This window comes from Seriola lalandi, unplaced genomic scaffold (genome assembly GCF_002814215.2).
Source record: "Seriola lalandi dorsalis isolate HSWRI2012SDOR001 ecotype SW California unplaced genomic scaffold, Sedor1 jcf7180002054688, whole genome shotgun sequence".
Classification (NCBI taxonomy): domain Eukaryota; kingdom Metazoa; phylum Chordata; class Actinopteri; order Carangiformes; family Carangidae; genus Seriola; species Seriola lalandi.
Window position 1 is genome coordinate 314681 of NW_019525241.1, and position 24524 is coordinate 339204.

At 40.7% G+C, this 24524-nt stretch overlaps 1 protein-coding gene across 3 annotated transcripts in view; it reads right to left on the reverse strand.

The window, feature by feature from the left end:
- The window catches only part of tbc1d22a (TBC1 domain family, member 22a), a 119166-nt gene that overhangs the window by 25977 nt on the left and 68665 nt on the right, over positions 1–24524 (reverse strand). For all 3 annotated transcript variants that reach the window (XM_023422994.2, XM_023422995.2, XM_087178428.1), the window contains 2 exons: positions 19354–19429; positions 10117–10244 (listed from right to left, as the gene is read on the reverse strand). In XM_023422994.2, coding sequence (XP_023278762.1) covers positions 10117–10244; positions 19354–19429 — 204 coding nt within the window. The remainder of the gene's footprint in view (positions 1–10116; positions 10245–19353; positions 19430–24524) is intronic.

The window sequence follows — 24524 nt, forward strand, 5'->3', positions numbered from 1 at the left end:
GGGGGGGGGGGGGGGGCATCGGTGGGAGAAAGGGTGATGCGGGGTACACGGAGTGGAGGAAGAAGTAAGGGTGAGTGCATGAGAGACGGAGAGGACAGGAGGCTAAAGGTGAACAAAGGAGGAAAAGGGAACGCAGAATGCAGAGTGAGAGTGAGAAGAGAGAGTATAGCAATGTCACATTGTCTTTAAACTGCTGCGTCGGCTGTCTGACTAGTCTCATCCTTCCAAAACAAACAGGGCTGACGTGGGACTAACCGACTCCAGACAAGGTGAAAAGGTGACGGTGCTGAAGGCTGATGTAAGATGATAAATGAGCAGATTCAAACTGATGTAACAATTACACCGATACACAGAATATGATGAACCGCTGGCACTCGCGTGGTAGTTTTAAAGCTCCTCTCCTTGTTATAGCCAATGTGAACGAACATGACTATGGTCGTGACTGCCTAAGAGCTGTACAAGGATTCTCGTGGGCAATTCATCCGATGTAGGTGTGCGACTGCAGGATGAATTCAAACACCACACGGCAAGGACAGGACCATTTCGATTTGTAAATTACAATGTAAGATTTCACTGAGAACAATAAAATTACAAAATGACAAGAATCAGGTCAGGATGCAGGTCCATTTAAAAAAGGAAGCAGGAGGCTTTTATAGTGGTAAAAAAATGCCCAATATTTTCCAGAGGCATGGCTCTAAATACATATTGAAACAACTTCAGTGAAGCTTTTGTCCCTGTGGTGTCCAGCGTCTCCAATCTGGTGTATTGCTTTAGGCTACATTTTGAATGACCAAACACTGAGCTTCATCAGAAGGGAAAAAAAGCAGCCAAAAAAAATAAATAAATAAATAAAATAAATTTGGGATACTTGCTGTTTCTGTTCAACCTCACTCAGTCTCTATGTGTATGTTGAATTCGGAATGGTTGCCATGGTGGCGTGCTCAGATGCAGTGGCCTTTCGTTAACCAAATATTTCAGTGTAAAGTCTAACAAAAAAAAAAAAAAAAAAAAAAAAAGAAAACGTGCAGAATTCCTTGGCTAACTTACTACTGAGCCGACAGACTTGTGGCGGTGGACTGTTGGCGTTTATATCAAAAAAGTAATGGTGCGCGAATGCTTTGGTTGTGTCCAAACGCTGTTCTCCGCTGGTGGTGTTTACGGTTTGAAGTGCTGACCGTATTACCTGCTGTGTCTGACTGTCAAATTTGCTACAAGAGGAGAAAACACACTGAAACTGCACCTTGTTTACATCCAAGCTGTTGCTGCTAATGAAAGAACAGTCACTCTGACCCTTAAGAATGTGTGGCGTGTTCATTTCTAGTTCACAGCTTTCACTTTAAGTTGACATTTATTGATTTGTTTCTCTGTATGTCGAGCGTGTGTTGAAATGACAGTAAAGCTGGACCTGACCTGAACCCGAATCTGAAGAGTGAAGGCAATTCACAAGTGTCTATAACGTGTGGGGAATATGCAGCGTGTGTGTGAGAATCAAGGTAATGTGTACGTATGCACGGGAGAAAACGAGAAACGCAATGCGAGCCAGTGCGTTAACTCTAAACGTTCCCTTTGCTCATTTCATGCTGATATTGTGTCAGAGAGCGACAACAAAAGAAAAAGAGAAGAAGAGAAATATTGATGCTGATGCCGGTGGGAGTGTGACAGAGGGCCAGAGAGAGGAGAATGTGCGAGTGTGAGCATTTCTGGAAGATGGTAAGACTCTGTGTGTGTGTGTGTGTGTGTGTGTGTGTGTGTGTGTGTGTGTGTGTGTGTGTGTGTGTGTGGCAGGGGTCTTGTCTGCAGAGGCCTGTCTTGTTGTTTGGAGTGACCACGGGGCCAACCATTACTATAGATGGGAGACAGAGTGGCAGGAAAAGTGAGGAGGGCCACTTCCCTCAGGGATGGTCACACAATCCCTCTTTTATTCTGTTAGTGTTTTAGGTAAGTGCTTTATTGATATTCATGCACGAGTGCGTGTAACCCTTCCCCTTCGTCTGATAACTGACTTTGGCACAACTTTGTGAGTGAGCTCAAAGATATAAAGGTCTGAATCAAGAACTGCATTTAGAAAGGTTACTTCCCCTTGATTTCCTTGCTTCAGAGAAAGAACTGCGACACAATGAATCTGTTTTGTAGAAATTAAAGGCCATGAAAATGTTAGTGTTTGGTTTCTTAGTAATAAGGGATTGGTAGTTGTAGTAAGCTACAAATACGTGCATATATATGTAAATAACTGTCTTCGTAGGGACTTTTAATCTTTTATCAACTCCATAAAGAACTATCTTTTAATCAAATTCTATTTCCTTCATTACTCTTCACTTTATTTCATTTATCTGAGACATGAAGTTCACATTAAAATAATGACGATAATGTGCTGGAGTCAGCCCATTGCTAATGTTCATTATATAAGGTGATAAAAGACATAAAGGAAAACACAGAATGTAAAAAATATGCTTTAGAGAGAAAATTGGACCCTCAGACAAGATTAATGAAAGGAAAATGCTATTTATAAAATATTAGACCTGAGTGAGATGAGAACTTATATTGAGGTCGGTGGGTGAAGAAGCATTCCGATTCAGTAAAAGCACTGATATAACAATGTATAAATACTCCATTGCGAGTTCAAGTCCTGCATTCAAATTTCTACTTAATACACTGAAAAATGGAATTCAAACATCAAAAGTCAAAGGAAATGTCTCCTGTGACGGGTGTATTATTATATATGACATTATTAGATTGTTCATGTTAATGTAGTTAGTCAAGGGGGAGCTGGTTTTAACTACTTTATGTAATGTTCTGTTTGACAGTTTAGTAAAGTGGTCCCATACTAGGGGTCTGGGCCCCTTCAGAGGGTCATAAGATAAATCGAACAGATAAAGGTCATGCGATGCTAAAAGGGCGGGAAAGAGAAAAAGAACAAAGTCCTGTTAAATAAATCTGTGTCTTTTTATTTGGACTTTTTTTCTAATGCTTTGCTTTTTTTGTGAAATATTTGCTACTATAACCTCTTTGGCCCTTGAACAGTTATTAAAACTGAACCATCTAAAATGTTTGGAAATAGCCTCAATTCATTTGAGGCTATTTGTGCAATTTCTTTTTTGTGAGAGGTGATGATCTTAAAGGTTCCATCATATTAATTAAGATTATCATATGTGACTTTAGGTAAACTCTCAATCAGAAAAATAAAACACTAGAGCTGTAGCCAACAATCATTTTCATTATCCATTATTTTGTCAGTTAGTTGATTAATTATTTGCTCTAAACCATTAGAAAATGGTGAAAAAATTCCCATCACATTTCCCGTCTTCAAATTGCTCTTTTTGACTGTGGAAAACCAAAAGATATTCCATTTAAAACGCACATAAGATAAACTACAGAAGCTTGTGCTTAATAAAACAAGTACAAAGTAGTTGCTGGTTAATCATTTAAGCTCTTAAAATTAAAGTATTTCACTATGACATGTAATGTAGGTGTAAGTATGAAGTAACAAGAAAAATAAATAGTCGAGTTTACTACCTCAAAACTGTGCCTCAGTACTTGAGTAGGTGTGCTTAGCTACTTTCCACTGATTAAGGTAAGAGCTGAATAAATAAGAACTTCATAGCAACAGTCTTTGTCTGTGCTCTTTAATTTCTTAGCTTTTCTTCTGACTTTTGTTGCAGTAAATTACAAACTTTCCCACCTGGATTTGACACATATGATCACATCTTACACGGTGGATTTAAACACGGCTGCTAACATCGCTAAACAGATCCCTGCTTGGGAAATTCAACCACCCATATGGAAAAAGAACCATGTTTTAGAAGCTGAAAATGTCACGGTATCCCTTTAACAGCCATGCTAATGCTGCCACACTGAGCTACTTGCTAATTTCATGCTCCACGCAACAGGGATAATTTGGTCCCTGTCTGTCTGTCTGTCTGTCTGTCTGTCTGCAGGGGAGGAGAGAGGTGTGTATGTGTGTGTTTCACTGTGAATCATTCTCCCTCTCTGTCTGTGTTCCGCCCTCTCCTCTCCTCCTTTTCTTGAGATAGTGACCAACAGAGAAAATGTGCACAAGAGAAAAAAAGGGAGAACTAGACTGAGGGCAAAACAGATTTAAAAAAAAAAAATTTAAAAAAAAAAAAAAAAAAAAAAAAAAAAATATAAGACAAATGTCAAGAAGAGACTGTAGGTTGAAAGACAGAGAGCGAGGATGACAGAGATGGAGAGAAAGACAGAGCGAGAGCTGTATTGTGCTGGATAAGGAAACTGAACAGATGGCCACACCGCAGAGAGAAGACCACAGCTGAGACATTACAACACTCAGGTTAAAATCTCCCCTGAAACACACACAAACACACACACACACACACAGACACACAGACACACAGACACACACACACACACACACACACACACACACACACACACACACACACACACACACACACAGGCTCAGTGGCAAAAGGGCAAGGTCTTTCTGTTCATTATCGGCATTTGTGAGAGACCCAAACACTCGCTGCGCTTTAAGGAAATTCGTCAAAAAGCTGAATGTATCCAGTTTGGGAATCCAGATTGTTTGAACGGTAATAAATAATGCATATTTGGTCGTGTTGAAAAGGGGCCCATACTGCAACCGAAACATCTACAAAACAGAGGAACATCCTGGCCTCAGAGGGAAGGTCGGTAAAGCGTGTCGGGTGCTCAGACAAACACAAAAACAAACACAGGAAAACAGACTAACAAGAGAAGGAGAGCACGCTTACAAAACTTCTAAGAGCTAATTTTACCAAAAAGCAATCAAACCAAGGATAATCTATGAATCCTCGAGCGGAGAGCGAGCTCTCATGATTCAAGAGCACCGTCCCTTGAGCTGAAGATTAGAAAAGCACTTATGTACTCAGAAGGAAACGGCGTGGTAGAATTCATATTCACAAGTCACATGCTGTGGGTTCTTTTGTGTCGCAGACCTGACCCCAGCAAAGCTTGTAGTCTGTGGTGGACTGTCTTTCATAAGTGTGTTTTATGGGCATGTATGAAGGAGAAGAGCAAGAGACGCAAGGACTTGGAGGTAAAGGAAGGATAGAAAAATAGATCTGCGATGAGATGAGAGATGAGTAGAGAGGAGGTGGGCAGAGAGGAAGTGTGGAAGAATATCCGTACAGTCAAAAAGAGATAGAGATTTAAAGAAGAGCAGAGTATATTAGACAAGAACAGCTTTGTGTCTTGCTGTCAGCTCCGGTGAAAGTTTCATGAGTGGAAGTGGCCTAATTCCCCTACCAGGGTCAGACCGGAGGTGAGGGACCGAGACGGAACCTGCCAAAAGGAGAAGAAGAAAAAAAAAGGTGTATGTGCGTGTTTGTGTGTTTTCTGGAAGGGTGTGTGGGGCGTGTGCATGCATGTGTGTCGAGGCTGCGATCCAAACGACATTGTAAAACATCAAATATTTAGAGGATGGATTACAAGTACAATGTGTAGCTGGGCCGCTGTCAAGTCACGACAAAGCAACAACACCGTTTAATCATTCATTCCTTGTTTCTTTTTTAGACTCGAGGTGGACGCTGTGTCTATGTGCGGTTTGTGATGTTGTTCTTTCGCACTGTACTTCTTGGTTACAGTCATGTCGGGAGACTCCATCCATCCAAAGCCACTTCATTTGCTTCAGGGTCAACAGGGTCTTTGTAGCAGGGAACCCACAGAAGAAAATGCTAACTTCACAAGACCTGTCAGGTTCAAACCAAAAGGCCTTCTTACATCTAAGGCATCTATCTATAGCGCCAGCCATCATGCTGCACAGGTTAATGAACGGTTTGTCATTATTCAGTTTAAACATTAAATGAATTAAGTTACGATGAATCCAGAGCATTTCCCTGGGAAATATTCTGAAGGCAGAGCCCAGACACAGCACAGGAAGCTAAACAAGCGAAGCGTCTGAATCAGGTGCCCAATTCAACTCAACTGAATCCATTCAATGCGAAGGAGCAGCAGTTCTACTCAGACCAGCTTCTAGATTATTGAGCTCCTCTGCTGATTTTTCTAAGGGTGAATCAAGCTACCCTTGCGAAGGAAATGTGTAAGGTGGGTTAACCAGGTTTGGGCCTGAATACTACATGTTTGAAAACTTCAAAAAAGTGTGAAGGCAGAAATGAGTGAGAATACCAGGCTCCAAGAGCCCACTCCTCATCTCTGCTTAAGGCTAGCAGCTGACGGCTGCACTGGCCGCTACTAGCATTTTCCTTTGTCTCTAACCAAACTATTTGAGATTAAGTCACACTGTGGGTAATGTAGGCGCCTGGTTTTGAATTGAAGCAAGATTATATGGAATAAAACTCTAATTCTGCTGCATTGATTTTGACTTTTTCCCCCTTGAAAACCGCCACTGTACCACTAGCCATGAAATACGAAGCTAAATTGATGGAGCACTCTTTTAACCAACTACTTTCAAATGTCTAACCTTATCCATAATGTAGTTGCCAAGAATGGACACTGCAAGAATAATACATTTTTAAAACACAGACATATAACATTCAAAATTCCATTTAATTTAATGTGTGGTTTTGCAGAACTGTCCAATGATAATGTTCTGTTTGGTGAGTCTGTCAGATAGTTCCAATAATGTCTTGAGTAGTTGCCTGATTAAACAAACATGTACTGTGTGCCTCTATTAATCAGCAAAAACTATTCAAAATCATAACAGATACAACTTAAACTGAGGCTTCCCGGTGGTGTTAACTCATCCATCAATATACCCACTGTTCTGGCATCAAGGTGTAAATTATGTTCTGGAAATGAGACATGACTTGTGACTAAATGTCAGGACAAGGTATTATGCATTTTTCTTTGGAACAGAAGAGGTTTATGATGCAGTAAATCCATTTTGAAAGCAGGACTTTCTGTTCCCTTCATATTTTTCTTGCTGCATCTCTCTCTCTCTCTCTCTCTCTCTCTGTGTTTTGCTCATTAGATTTTTATGCCCCCGCTCATCCATTCTGCTTTACTTCTGTCCTTTCAGGAGCATGAAGATTGGATTGGTCGCTGAGCTCTTAACTGATGATGCATGCATTAGTCTATCAGCTAGTATATCCGAATACCAACAAGCTTGTTACCTCCACCAGAGAGGTTATGTTTTAACTTGCGTTTGTTGGTTTGTTGGTGTGTTTGTTTGTTTGTTTGTTTGTCCGTCAGAAGGATTATGCAAAAAGAAAAGCATTTAGTGTGGATCCAGGATTTTTTTTTTATTTTTTTTTATCACTTTCCTTAAACTTTGCAACATTTTTGTCAGTTCCTCAGGAAATAATGTTTGGATCCTGATGTGAAAAATCAGACATATTTATACTGTTGACATATATGACTTACAGCGTACAATTTGCTGCAGGTAATAGGATTGTTTTTGCCTTGGCGGGGTGTAAGCGCTCCGCTGAGTGTCATTCTAGTGTTCAAAATATGACCAATTATGTGTTATTTTCTTTCTCAGGATAATAACAGTATTGTAAAGGTCTTTTACTCTTTTCATCTAAACCTTCTTTAATCTATCTGTCAATCCATTCATTGAAGAATAACTTTAACCAGGAACTCCTCAAAAGGGAATGTGTCAGAAAACCCGCCGGGGTGTCTGCAGGACAGACTTGTACCGTCTCCGAAACCGAAACACCTGCGACGCGTTCTCATCGAGCTCTACCACTCTGGGTTTGTTCATGTCTCCTGCCAGCTGTCTGTGGCTCAGGCAAAAATACACGAGGAACAACTTCATAAGATGGAGAGAGTTTGTTGTGATGATTTAGCATCAGTCCTTTACTAGAATAAAACTCAACGGCTATCAGTAATTATAATGGATAGCTGGCCGGGAGGTTGGTTTATGAAAAACATAGTGCTGCTGTAGGGTCAACCAAAACACGAACATAAGTCATGTGAGTGGAAAGAATGTTCTCAACTCATTTTTTTCACCAAGTTCATGAGCGCTGTGCCGTAGACGACCCAGCAGTTTTATGTCACTGAGAAGAAGGGGAAGTTTTACAGGCAGGAACAATTTTGTAAGATTAAAGATATTAAAAGATTAAAAATATAAATCTTTTGAAGCTAAAATTGTTGTATTAAAAATATCACCAGCTCTTGTGTGCATTTAACAGTTTGCTTTGTTAGAATTTAGCAACTGATTAAAAAGTCAACGTTTCATAAAATAAGATGTGTGGCTCTCCAGTGCTTCCTCTCTCCTATCCACCAACTCATCCTTTCCCTATATTCTCCTCTTGTTTCCCTCGGGAACTTAACTGTAACCACAATGGGTCTCATATAGGAACTGTTACTTGACAGAAGCTCATATTTTACTGGGTCATATTTGTGTTAATGGGAAGCAACTATTTAAGCAGCTTCAGTGAGCCTCAAACATGAGTTTTAACAATTTTCTGACTTTCACGTGACATCAGTTCAGTCCAGGAATTGTCAGACTTCTGAGTTCAGCAAACGTGGAAGGAACTAATTCTCCAGTTGGGTGACGTCAAACTGTTGTAGAAGAAGAGCGCAACCAGATAAAGTTAATTAAAAGAGAACCAGTTAAACCTCAAACAGTGAAAAACAATGTGGAAAACATTATGGAAATATGGCATTTCTGTTTGTTTCATGTATTAATTTGAGGAAGGTTACAGGCTCCACATCGCTCCACACAGTTCTGATGTTTTTGTCTGCTGCTATATTACATCTCTTCTGTGGAGCCAAAGCTTCAGTGGATGTTTCATGATTAATTACGTTTATTTCCATAGCACTTTGTCGCATTTTGCTTCTAACGACCATCTTTTCCACCTACTACTTTTTTTAGAATTTCCGGCATTCCTACTCAGGTTATTTTTTTCTTTGTCTGCGAATTGTGAATGCGCATAAAAACAGGTGGATGTAAACCCACTTCGTGCTGATGAAGATGCTGAGAATGGCAGCAGAAAGAACAGCGGAAAAAAAAGCTGCAAACGCTGTTACCAAGACGTTGGCACAGTAGAAAGTGCCACCAATGAAGGGAGTTCATCTTAAACTCTACCTTTACTCCCTATTCATCTCCTCTCTGCTCTCCTCATCTAATCAAACACTTTGATGTGATCACACGTCTTACACTCTCAACCTCTGCATCAGCTGGAAAATCCATTTTATCTACTCAGCTCAGGCCCTGAACTACCCACACATGTCCCAGCATGTACACACACCCTGCTGAATCGATAGCAGACATTACGTGTTATTGACAACGCCAACTGAGGTTAACAGTCTGGCATAACTGTAGGTGCCGCCTATTAAGCTGTGTTTAAATGTGAAAGGGCAGCGAAATGAACAGGTCCACATGTGTTTGAATGGGATTAAGATCCAGCTCTCGCTCGCTCTCTCTCTCTCTCTCATTTATACATCTAGGTCAACACGGTAATAGGCTTTACTTTGACACTCACATACACACACACACACACACACACACAAAGAACACGGCAGCCATAAAATGAAAATTAAACCATAAGTTAAAACGCCTAAAACTTTTGTTCCATGCATGAAAGAGGCTACGCACATCTTTGTTTCATTTGTGAATTAACTAATCCTTCACAATCCCCTCACACACAATTCTTCTCCGGAAAAGTTTTTTTTTTTTTTTTTTTTAATTCACCTTTTTTAAACCATTCCTTCTTTGCTTCTTTGCAATCTTTTGCCCATCCCCTGCACTACTACGATACATCATCAACAGAGCACTCTCACTCCACACGTGTTGTGCAAACACTGAATAAAATCCACCCATGCTGTGAAACTAATAACTTAAGTGTAAATTTGTCAGTAGCTTGGCTGTGTGATCGGGCCGAGCGGCACAGTAAGGCTGTATCGCGAGCTCTGAATAATTAAGGATATCATAGAGCGAGCTGCCATGTTTCAATACCTTTATGAAAAAGAAAAAAATCTTTATTATGTTGCATCATACCAATGGGTTGGCTGGGATATAATGGTAGGAATTACAAAAGAGCCACTTCTGAGGCAATCATAGATGTCATTATCAGAGAATATCTCTGTTTCTGAAATCTCACGCAGAGCCGCATAGAAATGGACAGATAACAAAAAGCACAATAACAGTAGCTTTGTTGTTGTGTGTGTGTGTGTTTGTGTGTGTGTGTTTGTGTGTACCTGGTAGGTGTCCCACAGTCTGATCGTGCAGCGTAGTGGCAGCTCCCTCATCAGGAGGTTGTTCATCCAGCGGAAGGCAAACTGCAGGTACTCCACCTCGTAGTGCTGCATGTGGCGGTGCACAGACTCTGCCAAAAATAATAATAATCGGAATTTAAAAAAAAAAACAATAACAAAAAAAAAAACAGCAACACACAGATTAAAGATCAACTGCTTGCTTTACTTTCTGTAACAAGAAAACGGTAGAGAAACTCCCTTTACGCTCTCGCATTAACAATGGTGACAGTAACAAGTGTATAAATAGACAGATTCCTTCATAACGCTCCTCTCTGTTAATAACTGCTGTAATCAGTCTCACACACACACACCCGCACACCCACACACAATAGAGATGTAATTACAGAGCTATCAGAATTGTCTGAGAAAAGCTACACACCGAATTGCGATGTGAACAGGGAGTGCATTCATCGTTCAATAAAGCTTCAAAGCAATTGCGTGTCAGTCCAGTGAGGAATGGAGGGTACACACTGTAGGTCAATGGCAATCCAGAGGTGAGGATGGAAGGCGTGTATGTGTGATGTATTGTGTGTGTTTTCATTATTTTCTTGGACATTATAGCTTCCGATAGGAGCTGATTAAAACTATATTTTTGTTAATTTGTCACAAAAGGTCAGCCTGTGCTAAACCTCTTTAAACTCCTGTCGCTATTAACAAGATTGTGCCTATTTATCTTTGTTGTGTAGGGGGAGTCGTGTAGGGAGATTTTAATCCTATACAAAGCACATGCGTGTGATTCTTCACCCCGAACTCAGTATTAATTAAAGTCGTAAATACCTGCTGTTATTTGGCACACTCATTGGTCGTCCCTGTCGAAAACACACACTTTGAGTTATAAAATATGTCTCCAGCGTTTTTCTATGAGTCAGAGTTTTCCTGCATTTCCTGTTAAGCCTCATTTGCCCTGTTTGCACTGTGAGCTCTGTGAAACAGTCGTCACATAATTTTCTAGAGGGATGAAAAATATTGTAATTTTACAATGACTAGAGTGCATGTAGTTACCGCTGAGAATAAAAATATTAAATTACCCATCAAGGTCAGGTACACTAGGGCTTATAAACCACAGCCACATTAACTCATGAATTCCTGATTTATTGGACAGAATTTTGGTAACCAGTCATTGTGTGACATCAAAAACTTTGGCGGGGGGGGGGGGGTGGGGGGGGTTCAGAAATGCATTAGTCTGTCTTGATCTGTTACGACTCTCCCAACCTGCCTGTGGCTCCCAACGCCAGGGTGTAAATCTTTAAAAACACAATTTCATAAAAGAAAAAAAAAAAGAAAAAAAGGCCAAATCATTTTCTAAAACTACTGGACCTTGTACTTTCAGTACAAGTTATGCAAACCGGAGCAAATACTGCTCTCGCTTGGAACTACTTTCACGGCGGATTAATACACATTTGGTGCAATAGCAGGTAATCCCGGCACCAGGACTGCATATGTGAGGTTAACTCAAAATAAAGAACAGTATTTGCTTTAACTGTGATGAAGGAGAATGTCACTCTGTGTAAATGGCTCACTGGTGTGTTTTTATAGTTTTATGAACAACCATAGATGCTTTTCTACCAAAATTGTAGGAACTTTAATTTCCCAAGACCTAAAAAAAGTTCCTCCAGCGTATTGTGATCTGTGTTTCCGCTGCACGGCCGAAGCCCAGGTAAGATCAAGGAAAAAAGCAGCCTGGTGTATAGCACAGTGCTGTGGAGTGACATTCAGCGCTACAAGGCTGACCCCGAAAGTTCCTCAACCTCCAGAAAATACGACGCGCCCAACAGGGACTTCTTTTGGGAATGAATGAACTTAATTTATATCCCGGTTCTTCCAGTGGAAACGCAGGCAGGGGAAATGCGTTCCTCAGAAAGGTTTCTGTTCGTACAGTTGAAATGCACCTAATGGGGGTCTGTGAACACAGAAGAATCAGCTACATCAGTCTTTGGCTTCACAGTCAAAACTGTGTAGGTAGAATCGATTCATTGTTGGTTTTGCTCTTTTCATGGCGTTTGCTGACAATGAGAAAAATAAAGAATATCAACAGCCTGATTCTTCAAAGTAGGTATGATGGATTTTCTGCGCACATTACTGTAATTCATCTTCTGTGGTATCAACCCAAGATGGGAATACATCAAGAAACAGCTGAAAATAAGCATCAGTCAACACTGCAGTTTTCACTCAGTTTGTTTTGTTGGGCACAACGTCCAAGCAGAAACATTTACTGGCTGTCATATGTCCACATTTGTCTCCTTATACCCAATAAAAATTTTATTTTCTCCTTCTATAATTACTCCAGATTATGTCCCACTGCCAAATAAACCGCCACAGAGAGAAGACCATACACTGTGTCAGGCGGTCTCAATATGTTCTCCATGTGGAGTTCAAACGTCAGTGTGGATGTCAGTGTCATGGCATGGCAGGCTGGCATCAGCGCTCGCCGAGAAGAATGGACGAGAAGCAGAACTGTCAGCTGAAAAACTTGCCGCATACGGGGCTGTGACACTGAGAACGGCCGCCTTTGTTCCGTCCTCTGTTCTTCATAAATGTTTGTTTTATGCATCTTTACATAACAAAAGATTAAAAATACCACTCAGTATTCAGCGACTCCCCATTTCTTGGTCATCAAACCCATGACACTCTTTCTCTCTCTAATACACACACACACACACACACACACACATTTCATGATAGAGCTGTAATTATAGAGCTGTCAGAGAATCTATGAGAAAAGCCAGTTCGGGAGGAACTATAGCATCCTCCTCTCTCACACTCTGTGCTCCTCATCAGGCCTGACTGACAAGTGCACACACACACACACAAATACGGCTTTAATAAAGCTTTAATTGGTGAAACATTACGTAATGTATTTCTAGCCCAGAACACTTTCATGCAATTCATACTCTCAAACACACACTTCAAACACTTGAATGACACCTGTCTTACACTGCTCACACATGCATGTCTAACAATTAGGCACACACTCCACCACACGAGCGGGGCGCGAAGTAAACACAAAGCCATTATTTCACACTCCTCTCTGCAGTTTAATTATCACATGCTGCTGTAAAAGCATAAACAAGGCAAGCTCATTAACGGCGTATGCAGCCTGGTGACAGATCTTAGCTAGCTGCCAAACAGAAAGGGAGAGAGTGGAACAACTTTAGACAATGTTAAATGACAATAATGAACCTGCTCTGCCTAATATAAGTGACTTCACCAAAAGCAGAGAGGAAGAGGTGCACGATGGGGGAGTGGTGGAAGGGAGAGTCGTTTGTCATGAGGACTGAGCACAGTGGGAGGGGAGAGGAAAGGAGAGGAGAGGAAAGGAGAGGAGAGGAGAGGAGAGGAGAGGAGAGGAGAGGAGAGGAGAGGAGAAATAAAAGAAAAACAGACAGAAATACACAACCAACTGCACAGCTAAAACTTGTGACTTTTAAACCGTGGGCTGCTGTCCAGCTGGCACAATGCTCGGCATGCTGGGTAGCGTAGTTATGGGGGCTGAGGGAGGTTAAGGATGACATCTTTCATAGACACTGATTGACTGATGAGTCTTGTCTTCCTTCCTACTGCTGGTTAAAGTTTAGGACGGAGGCCACGGTCGGCCCGCTAGTCGGCTCTCCACGGTGGACCGCGGCTCGTGGCTGGTGAGGTGCGGGGTGGACAGCAGGAGGTCAGAGGTTGTACAGTGACTAGTGAGCGGCTCCCTGGATTCTGCTGATGAGGCCAATTCTGCCCGACTTCAAGCTCTCCTTGGTGTAAAACGTAATTACAGTCAAACACTTCCCTCTCTCCACTGGCTTTCTTTTTTTCCCCTCTTGCTCTCACTCAGTCTGTTCTGATACACTTGCTTTATTTTGAATCTGTTCTGTGTCATTTGGTTCCTCACACATCAACCATTCCCATTTGCCCATTCTCTCTGTAAATACACTGTATATATACAACAAATGTGCTCCTCTCACTGCAACCTTTATTCATTTCCTTTCATCTTACTCTTGCCAGCTTTAGCACAGATTTAAACAAATCCAGCTGTAGATACAAACCAGGCGACAGCGCCGTGTTTGATCGACAGTGTTTGACTCTCTGAAACCAGGATCTTGCACACCAACTAAGAAAGCATCGTGTATGCAGTATTTTCTGCCATATTCTCTTGTCTTTTTCTTTACATAGTGTATGTAACTGACCATTCGCTGAGCCCTTTCTAGTTACGGTTGCTTAGCTATGATTGGACTTTCAGCGTTTGGGGGAGGGGTTCATCTGTGTCTGTGTGTGTGTGTGTGTGTGTGTGTGTGTGTGTGTGAGACACTTTTCCATGCAGCTAAAATACACAACACACACCGTTTATTAAAAGTAAATGCATTCGTTGCAATTTCTGTTGAGCTTGTATGCGATCATGCTGTTTACAGTCTCTGTGTTTCTGGATTTATTTAACAGTATAGATATGAAATAGTAATAGTTAATTAGAAAATTAAATGTATATTTGCGTATTTCTATTTTCACTATCATTACATATGATATGCTTATTTGATTGTCTGTCACACAAAGAGAAATACCCTCCTGTAGGACACAGCTATAACAGGTAAAAATGAAAACATTTAACAACCAAGTCAAGTACAAAAGGTAGAGTCCACTGAGTGGCACTTGCTTAATTATTCCTCTCACACAACAAACAACCACAAGGTCACACATTTGTTACTGATTAGCCTGCGGGAGACTGCAGCGATTGTGGGGGAGGATATGTTTTCATGATGTTACTACATATATAGATATATATATATATATATATATATATATATATATATATATGTATATATATATGTGTTTGTGTGTGTGTGTGTGTGTGTGTGTGCGTGTGCATTGTCAGACATCAATAATGCTTCTAATTCATATCTGTCCTTAAAATGAGGCATGATAAAACTGTTCATGTGGAACCAGGTGCGTGAAAGCAGAGGAGCAGCAGAGTTTATTTTGTATTTTTAGCGAGATTTTAAAAACTTATATACTTATACTTTAAACTTATAAATACTCACTGTTTGTACATGTGTGTGGCTTCCGAAGTAGCATAAGAAATACTATTTTTCAAGATGTGCAGGATCTTTAATTAAAATTGTTTTTTTTAATTAAAAAACACCACAAAACCCTGTCAGAGTTTGAAATCAAAGAAACGCACAGAGATGGCCACTGTAGGGATCTAAGGGTTTGGTATAGAGTGTTTGAAAATGAAAAGGCTGTAGTTTAATATGTCTTACCTTCAATAAATGCAGGTGAAAAGATTTAACATACAGTGTGTTAAGTATGTAAAATGTGAAATTGCTGCAGGCAATTAAGAGCCGGGTGCTGGGTGATGAACATTGCAAGGACGATGTCTGGACGCTGTGTGGGAAGACTGGGAAAGACGGTGTAAATGCCCTTGATTAGGTTGAAGCTGAACTTAATTTCCAAACAAATGAAAAATATATGTATCTGCTAGAGAGACTAACTGTAATTTTAAATCCTGCTGAAACAAAAAATCCCATGCATAAAACAATTAAAATGTAAACACACAAAAATGCAGTGGCCACCTTGAAAAGCAACCGCTGCTGCGAAAAGGCTAATTATCTGGAATTTTGTTTTGAAAACCCACAAAACACATTGTAGCCCTTTTTCAGCCTTTTAATGATGAGACACGGTCCCACAATCCAGCTACGAGCCTTTTAACACAATTCAGGCTCAGAGCGCACACTACCAGTGCGTCCTCTAATTTGCATAAATAAATTCACCTTTGGGCAATTTGCATGTTGATGAACTTGTGCTAACACACTTGCATGCAACAAATACACAGAAAGAGATAAGGGGGAGATAAAGAGATCAGAGAAACATTACAAGCGTGCCGACAAAGTGGCTTGTCTTTTGAGGGGGTACACGTGCTGGCGTCAAACAAGTCTAATGGGAGTTAGCGTCACTTATTACAAGTAGGATTAATTACAGAGGAGGGGGGGGTGGGTCTGAGGGAGGGGCAAGTAGAAAAGCAGAAGGAGAAGCATAGATATCTCAAAGTAAAAGCCTTATAACAATGTCACCCACCAGGAATCAAAGTAAAGAAATTATAATCTTTAATTTTTAACTTTTTTTTTTCCAACAAATCAGTGCAGTCTTATTTTTTTTTTTTTTTGGCCTCCTTATTTCAAGTTCAATTAGACCTTACGCCACGGGACCTGATTCACAGAAAACAAATTAAAATGGAATATCTCAAGAACACCTGCAAAAAAACATTTTTGTGCAAGAAAAAGAAAAATGTAGCTCTTTTATATTTGGGTGAAGATGACTGAGCGTGTGTGCACTTCAGCTCACCTCAGTAGTAATACCTCAGGGAGGTGGGAGTGTTTTTCCAGTCGTTCCAGGAAATAAACTGGCAACATTTGTTATTAAAGCTTATCCTTAAAACACTGAAATTTATTGCTGTCTCAAGACTCTAAAATTTATGCTATTTTATTATTTTGCAAGCACTCTCCGCTGCCTTTAACACAGGCAATCATTCCAATTTGAAAGTATGTTGAAGGTTGATCTCAAGCTTTGGTCAGTGCATTGATGTCTGTGTAATGACATAGCAGAGGGAAATACACTGCCAACCGTCTCCAAAGACTCACAGTTGGTCACATCAGTTGGTAAATTACAATGTTTATCTAACGTGTATAAAGCTACAAATATCAAAGAAATACACTTCTGGCGAGTTCGTTTTTGCTCCAACAATATTTTGTTACCCTGTTGCCTCTGAACACAGCATGTCAGTTAGAGACCCCTCACTGTGATAAAAGATTAGTCATTAATGGACAGCGTGGACATGGTCATAAAAACACTGCACATGGTCTTTCTTTCCCTCTCTGTGACTGCACATTTGTTTTCCCCTCCATCTGACAGACACATAGGAGGAGCTACATGCAGTCATTTTAAAGACGCAGAGAGAAGGTGATACGGACAGATCAGCAATGTCCTAGCCCGGCTGACCCAGTACGGCAATAAAACACTGAGCTGAGGTCAAAAAACATCCCAGAGTCCCTCTTTCCCGTTATCCCTGTCTCTCCTCCCATTGTCTTAACAAATACCCCATCTACTACTAATGTCCCCGTATCAGATACCAGCTGAAGGCTGAAAATGAAAACCAAAGTCTCATAGCAACAGCTAATGCATTTTCGTGTGCCTTTTTTGGAAGGCTACTACTCTCTAATGGAGAATAATTTTCTCTAATTTGTAATAAAATATATAATGGATTCAGTAATCTCTAGAAAGAAAAGAAAATCTTTAACAAAAATCTTTAACAGACTGAACAATTCTGCAATTGGAAATTTCTGCAGCGAAAAAATTAATATTGGTAAATCTGTAGTGAAAAAATATGCCTGTTGTAAAAAGACATGGACGCCACCCTTTGTCAAAATACAAAGCACTCTGAATAACCCTGCATCTGATAAGCGCTGATAGGTAATTTTGGAAGAGATGAGAGGCCATTGTTCCCAAAACAGATGCTATGTCGACAGCCGAGCGAAAAACAATCCTGTAACACAAGATAAAAGCTATCTGTGATCTCATTAGAGGTGGTAATGTCAAACTGGAGAGGTATAAAATGGCTCTGCCCCAACTATGATGACAGGACACTTATGGAATAAGATACAGTAAAAACGTTGAGTCATTTTTTATGTCTTTGCCAGGGTGTGGTGGAGCTCGGATGGTGTTTCTTTTTTTTTCTTTTTTGTAAATTTATTTTGTTCTAAACACAGAAAAGATACACACAATCTTCTCACAAAAGGCACACACTCAATATATCAGTTTCTTTTTCATACGCAGACAACAACGCACTCCAACACTGACCCTCATACACACATGCCCTTTCTATAGGCAAGTTTACTCATCACAATTCTCACATGCAAACAGACAGGCCTGCATATACACACTAACTTTCTCTGACATTCACTCTCTCTCTCACACAAACACACACAAACACGCACGCACGCAAGCGCACTCTCTCCCTCCATCCATTTGAATGCAGAGAGCGAGTCCTCCCTTGCCTCTGGCTGACAGAGCGGGTGACAGGATAGTCGGACAGCACCAAGGTTAGTCCAGAACATGACCACTGTACAAAGGCATGCTTTGATAAAACCTTGCTGTCCGCAATGCATCATGGTCCGTTGCAAACCCCACGCGAGTTTTAAGTGACAGAGGCGACTTTCGGATCACTAAAAGCAAATCCAGGTGATATTTGCATGTTTATTGCTTCGACAAAATGGGAATGAGACTGAGAAAAATCAGCTTGGCTAATTAACACTAAGTTGCGGGTGTTTGTGAAACATCATCGAGCTGCGTGTGAGTACACTCGGCACGCATACATTAACTTACAGGGCTCAGCAGGCCATTGCTTTTTGCGCTAATAATCACCAGCACATACACATTTCCTTAACAGCCGGGTGGAATGAAAATTAGTCAGACACAATCGCGGTGTTGTGTCACTGCAAATCCGACAAAACCCCCGGAAGACTCAAGGCGTGAAATGTTACTTTCTGGTGTGTACCCTTTTCTAATACAAGATTTCAAACTATCAGAGAAAGTTTAAGCAGACCGCAAGTGAAAATTGTGGAAAGAAATCCTCATTTAAGTGACTTTTTCTTTTTTTTTGTCTATCTGCTTTTTTTTTTTTTACCCCTGTTGACCGGCAGAAGACACATCTCTAGACAAGTGCTGTCCAATCACAGCCACACTTCACTGCAACACTCACATATCTAGGAGCCAAACACGGCCTTGCTTTGGCACTTCAGTTAAATGAGAGGCACGGAGGATGGACAAACTGTGGTTGTTTAGCTACAGAACGCTCATATGTAAGAGCTGAATTTAAACTGATATACACAAAACGCTGAGTTTAGGCCATGAGCAAATTAAACACAAGTGACATTGTGAAACAAATTTGTTTCAGTTTTTTCTCTCATTTTCTCTCAGTTTACACAAACAAATTTAAGAGACAAAAATGTTATATTTGTGAATTGTTTTGCATGTCCATTGATAAAAAAGAAAAGAAAAGAAAAGAAAAAAAAAGAAAAGAAAAGAAAAGAAAAGAAAAGAACAGAAAAGAAAAGAAAAGAAAGAAAAAAGAAATCAAGTCAAGCCGGAAGAGCTGTGAGCAGAAAGTACTTTATGGATGGGTGAATGGAGACGAGGCAGAAGACTCACCATCAATCCTGCTGACCAGCTCCTCCAGGGCCTTGACTTTTCTCTGGATGCCTGGCTGGGCAAATGTATAGTTGTCCTGAGGAGAAGAAAAAATCAGGAGTCAATATGGACTGACGCTCCATCTATAAGTGTGAAAATTTTAAATAGCTGCTCTGTAATATGTACACGGTCTCCCAAAGTGAATGAATGTGTGAAAAAGGCTTCAAACATAATGTAGAAATAATTACAACCAACAATGAGGAGCATAGAGGTCAGATTAGTAAGTGGATAATCCCCCTGTGAATGTGGAATGACCACATCATTAAAAAAAAAAAAAAAAAAATTTGCAAAGAACAAAATAAAACGAGGTAATGAGATGAAGCAGATATTCTATTAAAGGAATATTTGTCAAATCTCTTTGTCATTTCGTAGACAAGCTGTGAAATTGATCCCTTGTTGAGAAAACAGAACACGATCTGTTTCACGTTGACGTTTTGCAGCCATTTGGCCTAAGAGTCAGTGTATCACAGCACACGCTCGAGAGGGTTTGAAATTTCACATTTTCACTTTGAGGATTCATTTTGAGAAAAGTGCAATGGCAATTACAGATTTTGAAGTGTTTGCCAGGCCTCATTTCACACCTCACACAAAGCCATAGCCATCCTTAAAAACAGTAAATACAGAAAATAGGCCATCCAGCTAGCGCTGGCATGACAAAACATGCGCGTCGCTGGCCTTGAAGACAAAGTGGGGAGCGGGCTGACTGTGAATGTGCCTGTCAGAACATAACAGGTGAGTTGTGAATGGGTCTTGTCCTCATAGTTACAAAAAAAGAGAATATTCCTGAGAGCTGATTTCTGGGGTCTTTTCATTAGGGTCCCTTTCAAGTAGTTTCTGTAGCTCATGAAGTCTGAATAACGCCAGCAGGTTAACAGAGCTTGAACATTAGATGTTAGGAGCTGTGTTTGTGGAGCTACATGTAAAGCCAAATGTAAGGAGATGGACACCAGGCCGCAATAAGTGAATATGATCACAGGAGTGGGCAGTGTGGTTCGGTTGAAGTTGCAGAATTCAATACGTGTGGGAACAGCACATAAGCATTTTGTGTGTGCATGTACTCGTACTCACACACACACACACACACACACACACACACACACACACACACACATAAACACACACAAAAAATACACAACAAGGATTACATTTCCTTGAAGGGTCATTTCAGTGTGGCTGGAGAACAGCTGATGTGGCAAACTCTCCAACAGATGGGGAGAGTGAGAGAGGAGGAGAGAGAGAAAATGAGAAGGAGAAAGAGAGGAGAAAGAAGGAGAGGGAGAGAGAGAGAGAGAGAGAAGTCATTTAGCAATAAACAGCTCCAGTTGTCCTTCAGGCTCAGCAGAACCAAGGCGCATGTGTCCTCCTGAGTCCATCAGGGGCTGGCAGTGGAGAGGCCGCATTCTCTCCTGCCTTTTTTTTTTTTTCCTCCATCTACAGCATCTTTCCCTCCTTCTATCCCTCCATTGTCCCTAAATATAACTAAACCTCTTCTTCCCATTCATTCTCATTCATCCAAGTTTGCCACTTGATTCTATTCCTTCCCAATTTAAGACGCGCAGGGATTATATCGTGTTCCCTCCATCATCCTTCTATGATCCCTCCTTAACATTTTTTCATATTTCCTCTGTGCTACATTTGTTGTCATTGTCTGAGTCATCCTTGAATTTCACTTTTGTTGCTAATTTTCATTTGTATATTGTCTCCATTTTCTGTCCAGAGCTTCTCAACCCTCCCCGGTTCTCTTTCTCTCTCTCTTTTTCTACCACCCCAGTGTTAATACGGTTAGGTGCTAAGCAAGTGTGAGGGCCAGTACAAGTAATTACATTTGCATTATTGAAGCTGCTGGCTTTAATCAACTGCCCTTCCTTCTCTCTTTCTGCTTCTCACTCACCAGCTTCTTCCACTTTCTGCTTTTTTGTTCGAAGTCTCTTTATAGCAAATGTCATGCGCTCACTTTCTCTTTCTTGCTTTTCAATCACTTTCTTTTCATCTCTTTTTTTTTATTCTCAAATTCTTTATTTTGCCTTATTTTTTTTATATATCTTTGTCTCCCACGTTCCTTTTTCCAAATCTGTATTGATGTCTTCATGTTTTTGCTCATCGCTGCCACTTTGTCCATCTACATGTCTGTCACAATCTCCGTGTTCCAATTTCTAAACTGATTGCTTGTACAGAAAACTTGTTGTAAAATCTATGACTGATCATTTTTATTGCATTGCTGACTCAACTTTCCTTTCTGTTTTTTTTTTTTTCCTTTTACATTTTCAGCCTCTCTTTTTCATCTTTTTGGTGAAAAATTCTCCACATAGGAAATTATAGATTGTATCTTGGTTTTTCTTTTCTTTTCTTTTTTTAGTTCTGGTAAAATCAACACAGAAGCAAACCTGAACTTTTATTGGCTTTTGTGCCAGGCAAGCAATTTGCATTCAAATGAGATCGCGCCATCTTTATGTCCTATATCCCATACCCTATATTACATGTTGCACAATACCGGTAAAAAAAAAAAAAAAGGAAAATTGTAAAAACATTGCTCCATGGCTCTACCCCTGATCAGAATCTCCACCTTTAACAAACTCTTGAATATTGAACGGCCAGCAGTATGTGAAGAATTTACACCAGCTACAGCTTTAAAATACTTATAATAATAGATTATAGGTCACAGGTTAAGACCGAGTGCGAGTTCTCTCCACACGACTGCAAGATACATGAGCTCAGCATGAGAAGTCTTCGAAATCACTGTCGAAATCACTTTCGACACCCTGGTTCTTCCTGTTGCATGTTCTTCTGTATCTTCAGTTTCTATAAGAAAGACTGAATTCTGCTTTCATTGAAATGAGGGGAGAAAAAAACAGGTTATTCTGTCTGCTCTTGTTACGCAATCGAGATGTAACAAGATGTAAAAAGAAAAGAAAGGAAAAAAAAGATAGTTCTACATTTAAGGGTCAAGAGGTTTTCAGAGCTGCTGTTTGTCTGTGTTTTTCAGGTGCTTACTTTCTCTTCTCGCTCATTTCTGTCCCTTTTCTCTCTTCTATTTTACTGCATTCCCCACTGCATTCTCCCTCCTTTTCTCTTGCTTCCATATTCATTTATTTCCCTCTTTTCTCTTATAAAGCTTGCTTTCTTCCTTTTTCATCCAACTGCTCAAACATATCTACATACTCTAACTCTTCTCCTCTCCCACCTTCTGTTCTCCATTTCACTGTCTAGTTTCATCTGTCTGGTGGTGCTAATGAGACTAGACTTGACTAAGTGTTTTGAACATGCTATTATGTCTCCTCTGCTTTGTTGTGTTCCCTGGTGTTTCATTTTGTTCCATGCTGTAGTGCATTTTATTTTGTGACTGATTGTTGTTTAGTTGTTTTTCTGTGATGGGGGTGAGGCACTAATACAATTTTTTTTGCATTCACATTTCCCATCGTCTCAACTGCCTCTCCTGAAATTCTTTCACCTTCTCTCCTCCTCTTCTTCCCAATCCCTCTCCCTTTCTCCCCTTCACTCTCTCTCTTCCTTCCTTTATTCCTTGTTGTTTTTGTTTTTTTTGTCCCATTTTTCTATTTTCTGCCTGTTCCTCTTCCACTGACTTCCCCTCTTTGTCAAATCCAATATGTCAGATCTTTGATCAGCTGAGGCAACAGGAGGAAATCAACTCTCACTCCTTCATAATTCATACGCTCTCCTCTTCGCCCGCCATCTGTCCATCCACCACATCTGACCCAGCAACTAAGTGGAAGTGCCCCACTTCGAGCCCCATGAATGAAGGGACACGCCGCGCACCAACATAAAGTCCGTGTTTCTCTTTCTAAGCCAGGTGTCAACAGCCTCTCGTTCTCTCCTCCTTTGTTCTCCCTCTCCTCTCCCCTCTCCTCTCTCCGTCAGCTGAATCGATAGCTCCTCTTCACCTCTCAGTCCATTCTATTAGAGACAACAATGGCTCCACGTTGGACTAAGATTGCCTCCTATTGAGGCACTGGATGTCTATCACCGAGTTGGACAGAACCAACACAACAATGCCGCGAGGTTATGTGGTACGTGTGAAAGAGAGAGAGAGAGAGAGAAAGACATAAGGACAGAGGAGAGAGAGAGAGCGATGACAGGTCAAGATAAAGGGTAGACAATAATGGACACACAGTGTTGTAGACAAGACTGAAGGACAGTGCAATGATCTGTCAGTCTCAGACATGGGGCGTGGGTATGAGAGAGAAGCAGAAAGTGATTATATGAGCGAGATGACAGGTTGTGATAAGGTGAAGACAAAAGGTGCAGACAATTACAGTCGTTTCGGAGCTACGGGAGGATTGGAGCAGATTTCGTTCTCCTGCTTTGTGTTTGTGTGAACATCAATGGCCTGTAGCTCGAGGGCAGTAAACTTTAATGTGGACTTAAAAGGTTGGCAGTTCACAGTACAGCTGATGGTAAAGGTCTAAAGGTAGGGCCGGGACGTGCGGAGGGCTGGGTAACCTAAATTCCGTTTTTTTTTTGCTACCGACCGGATGTGTCAGCAAGTCGAAGAGTCTGTAGCCATGCTGTGAGGCCATGCTTATAGGCACTGCAATGCTTTGAGCTGAATTGCTAATGTTTCAAGTATCTTAGGTTAGCATGCTAGCAGAGCAAGTATTTGGTCACTAAAGGTTTGGAAAAATCGAAATTTTGAACAGATGACGGTGCTAGAGGAATCTTGAGGCGAAACAACAAAGAAATTATAGCCTGTGGCAAAATTCAAGGAAATCCATCTAATAATTGTTGAGGCTTTTCACTAAGAACCAAACCTGTCAACCTCAGCAGCTAGAGGGAAAGTTAGAGGATGACTAAAGTCAACAGGATTCATTATCTGAGAACGACTGTCTGTACCAACTAACTGGCAGAGCAACATTTCCATCCCTGCCGTCATGCTTCTAAACGCTCATGTACCAAAAGCTGGCACTGGATGCCTTCTCACATTTCCAGTTTTTTTTATCAACTGCCAATTTTAGAGTTGTTGTACAGCTGCTATTGTTGAGACAACATTTAACGTTTGATGTTTATACATCAGTAAAGCGTTCAGTTCTGATAGTTCACAGTTGGATAAGGGATGATGGGCACATGATGCTCATATAAACACTGCACATTTCCTTTCTTTCCCTCTCTGTGAATAC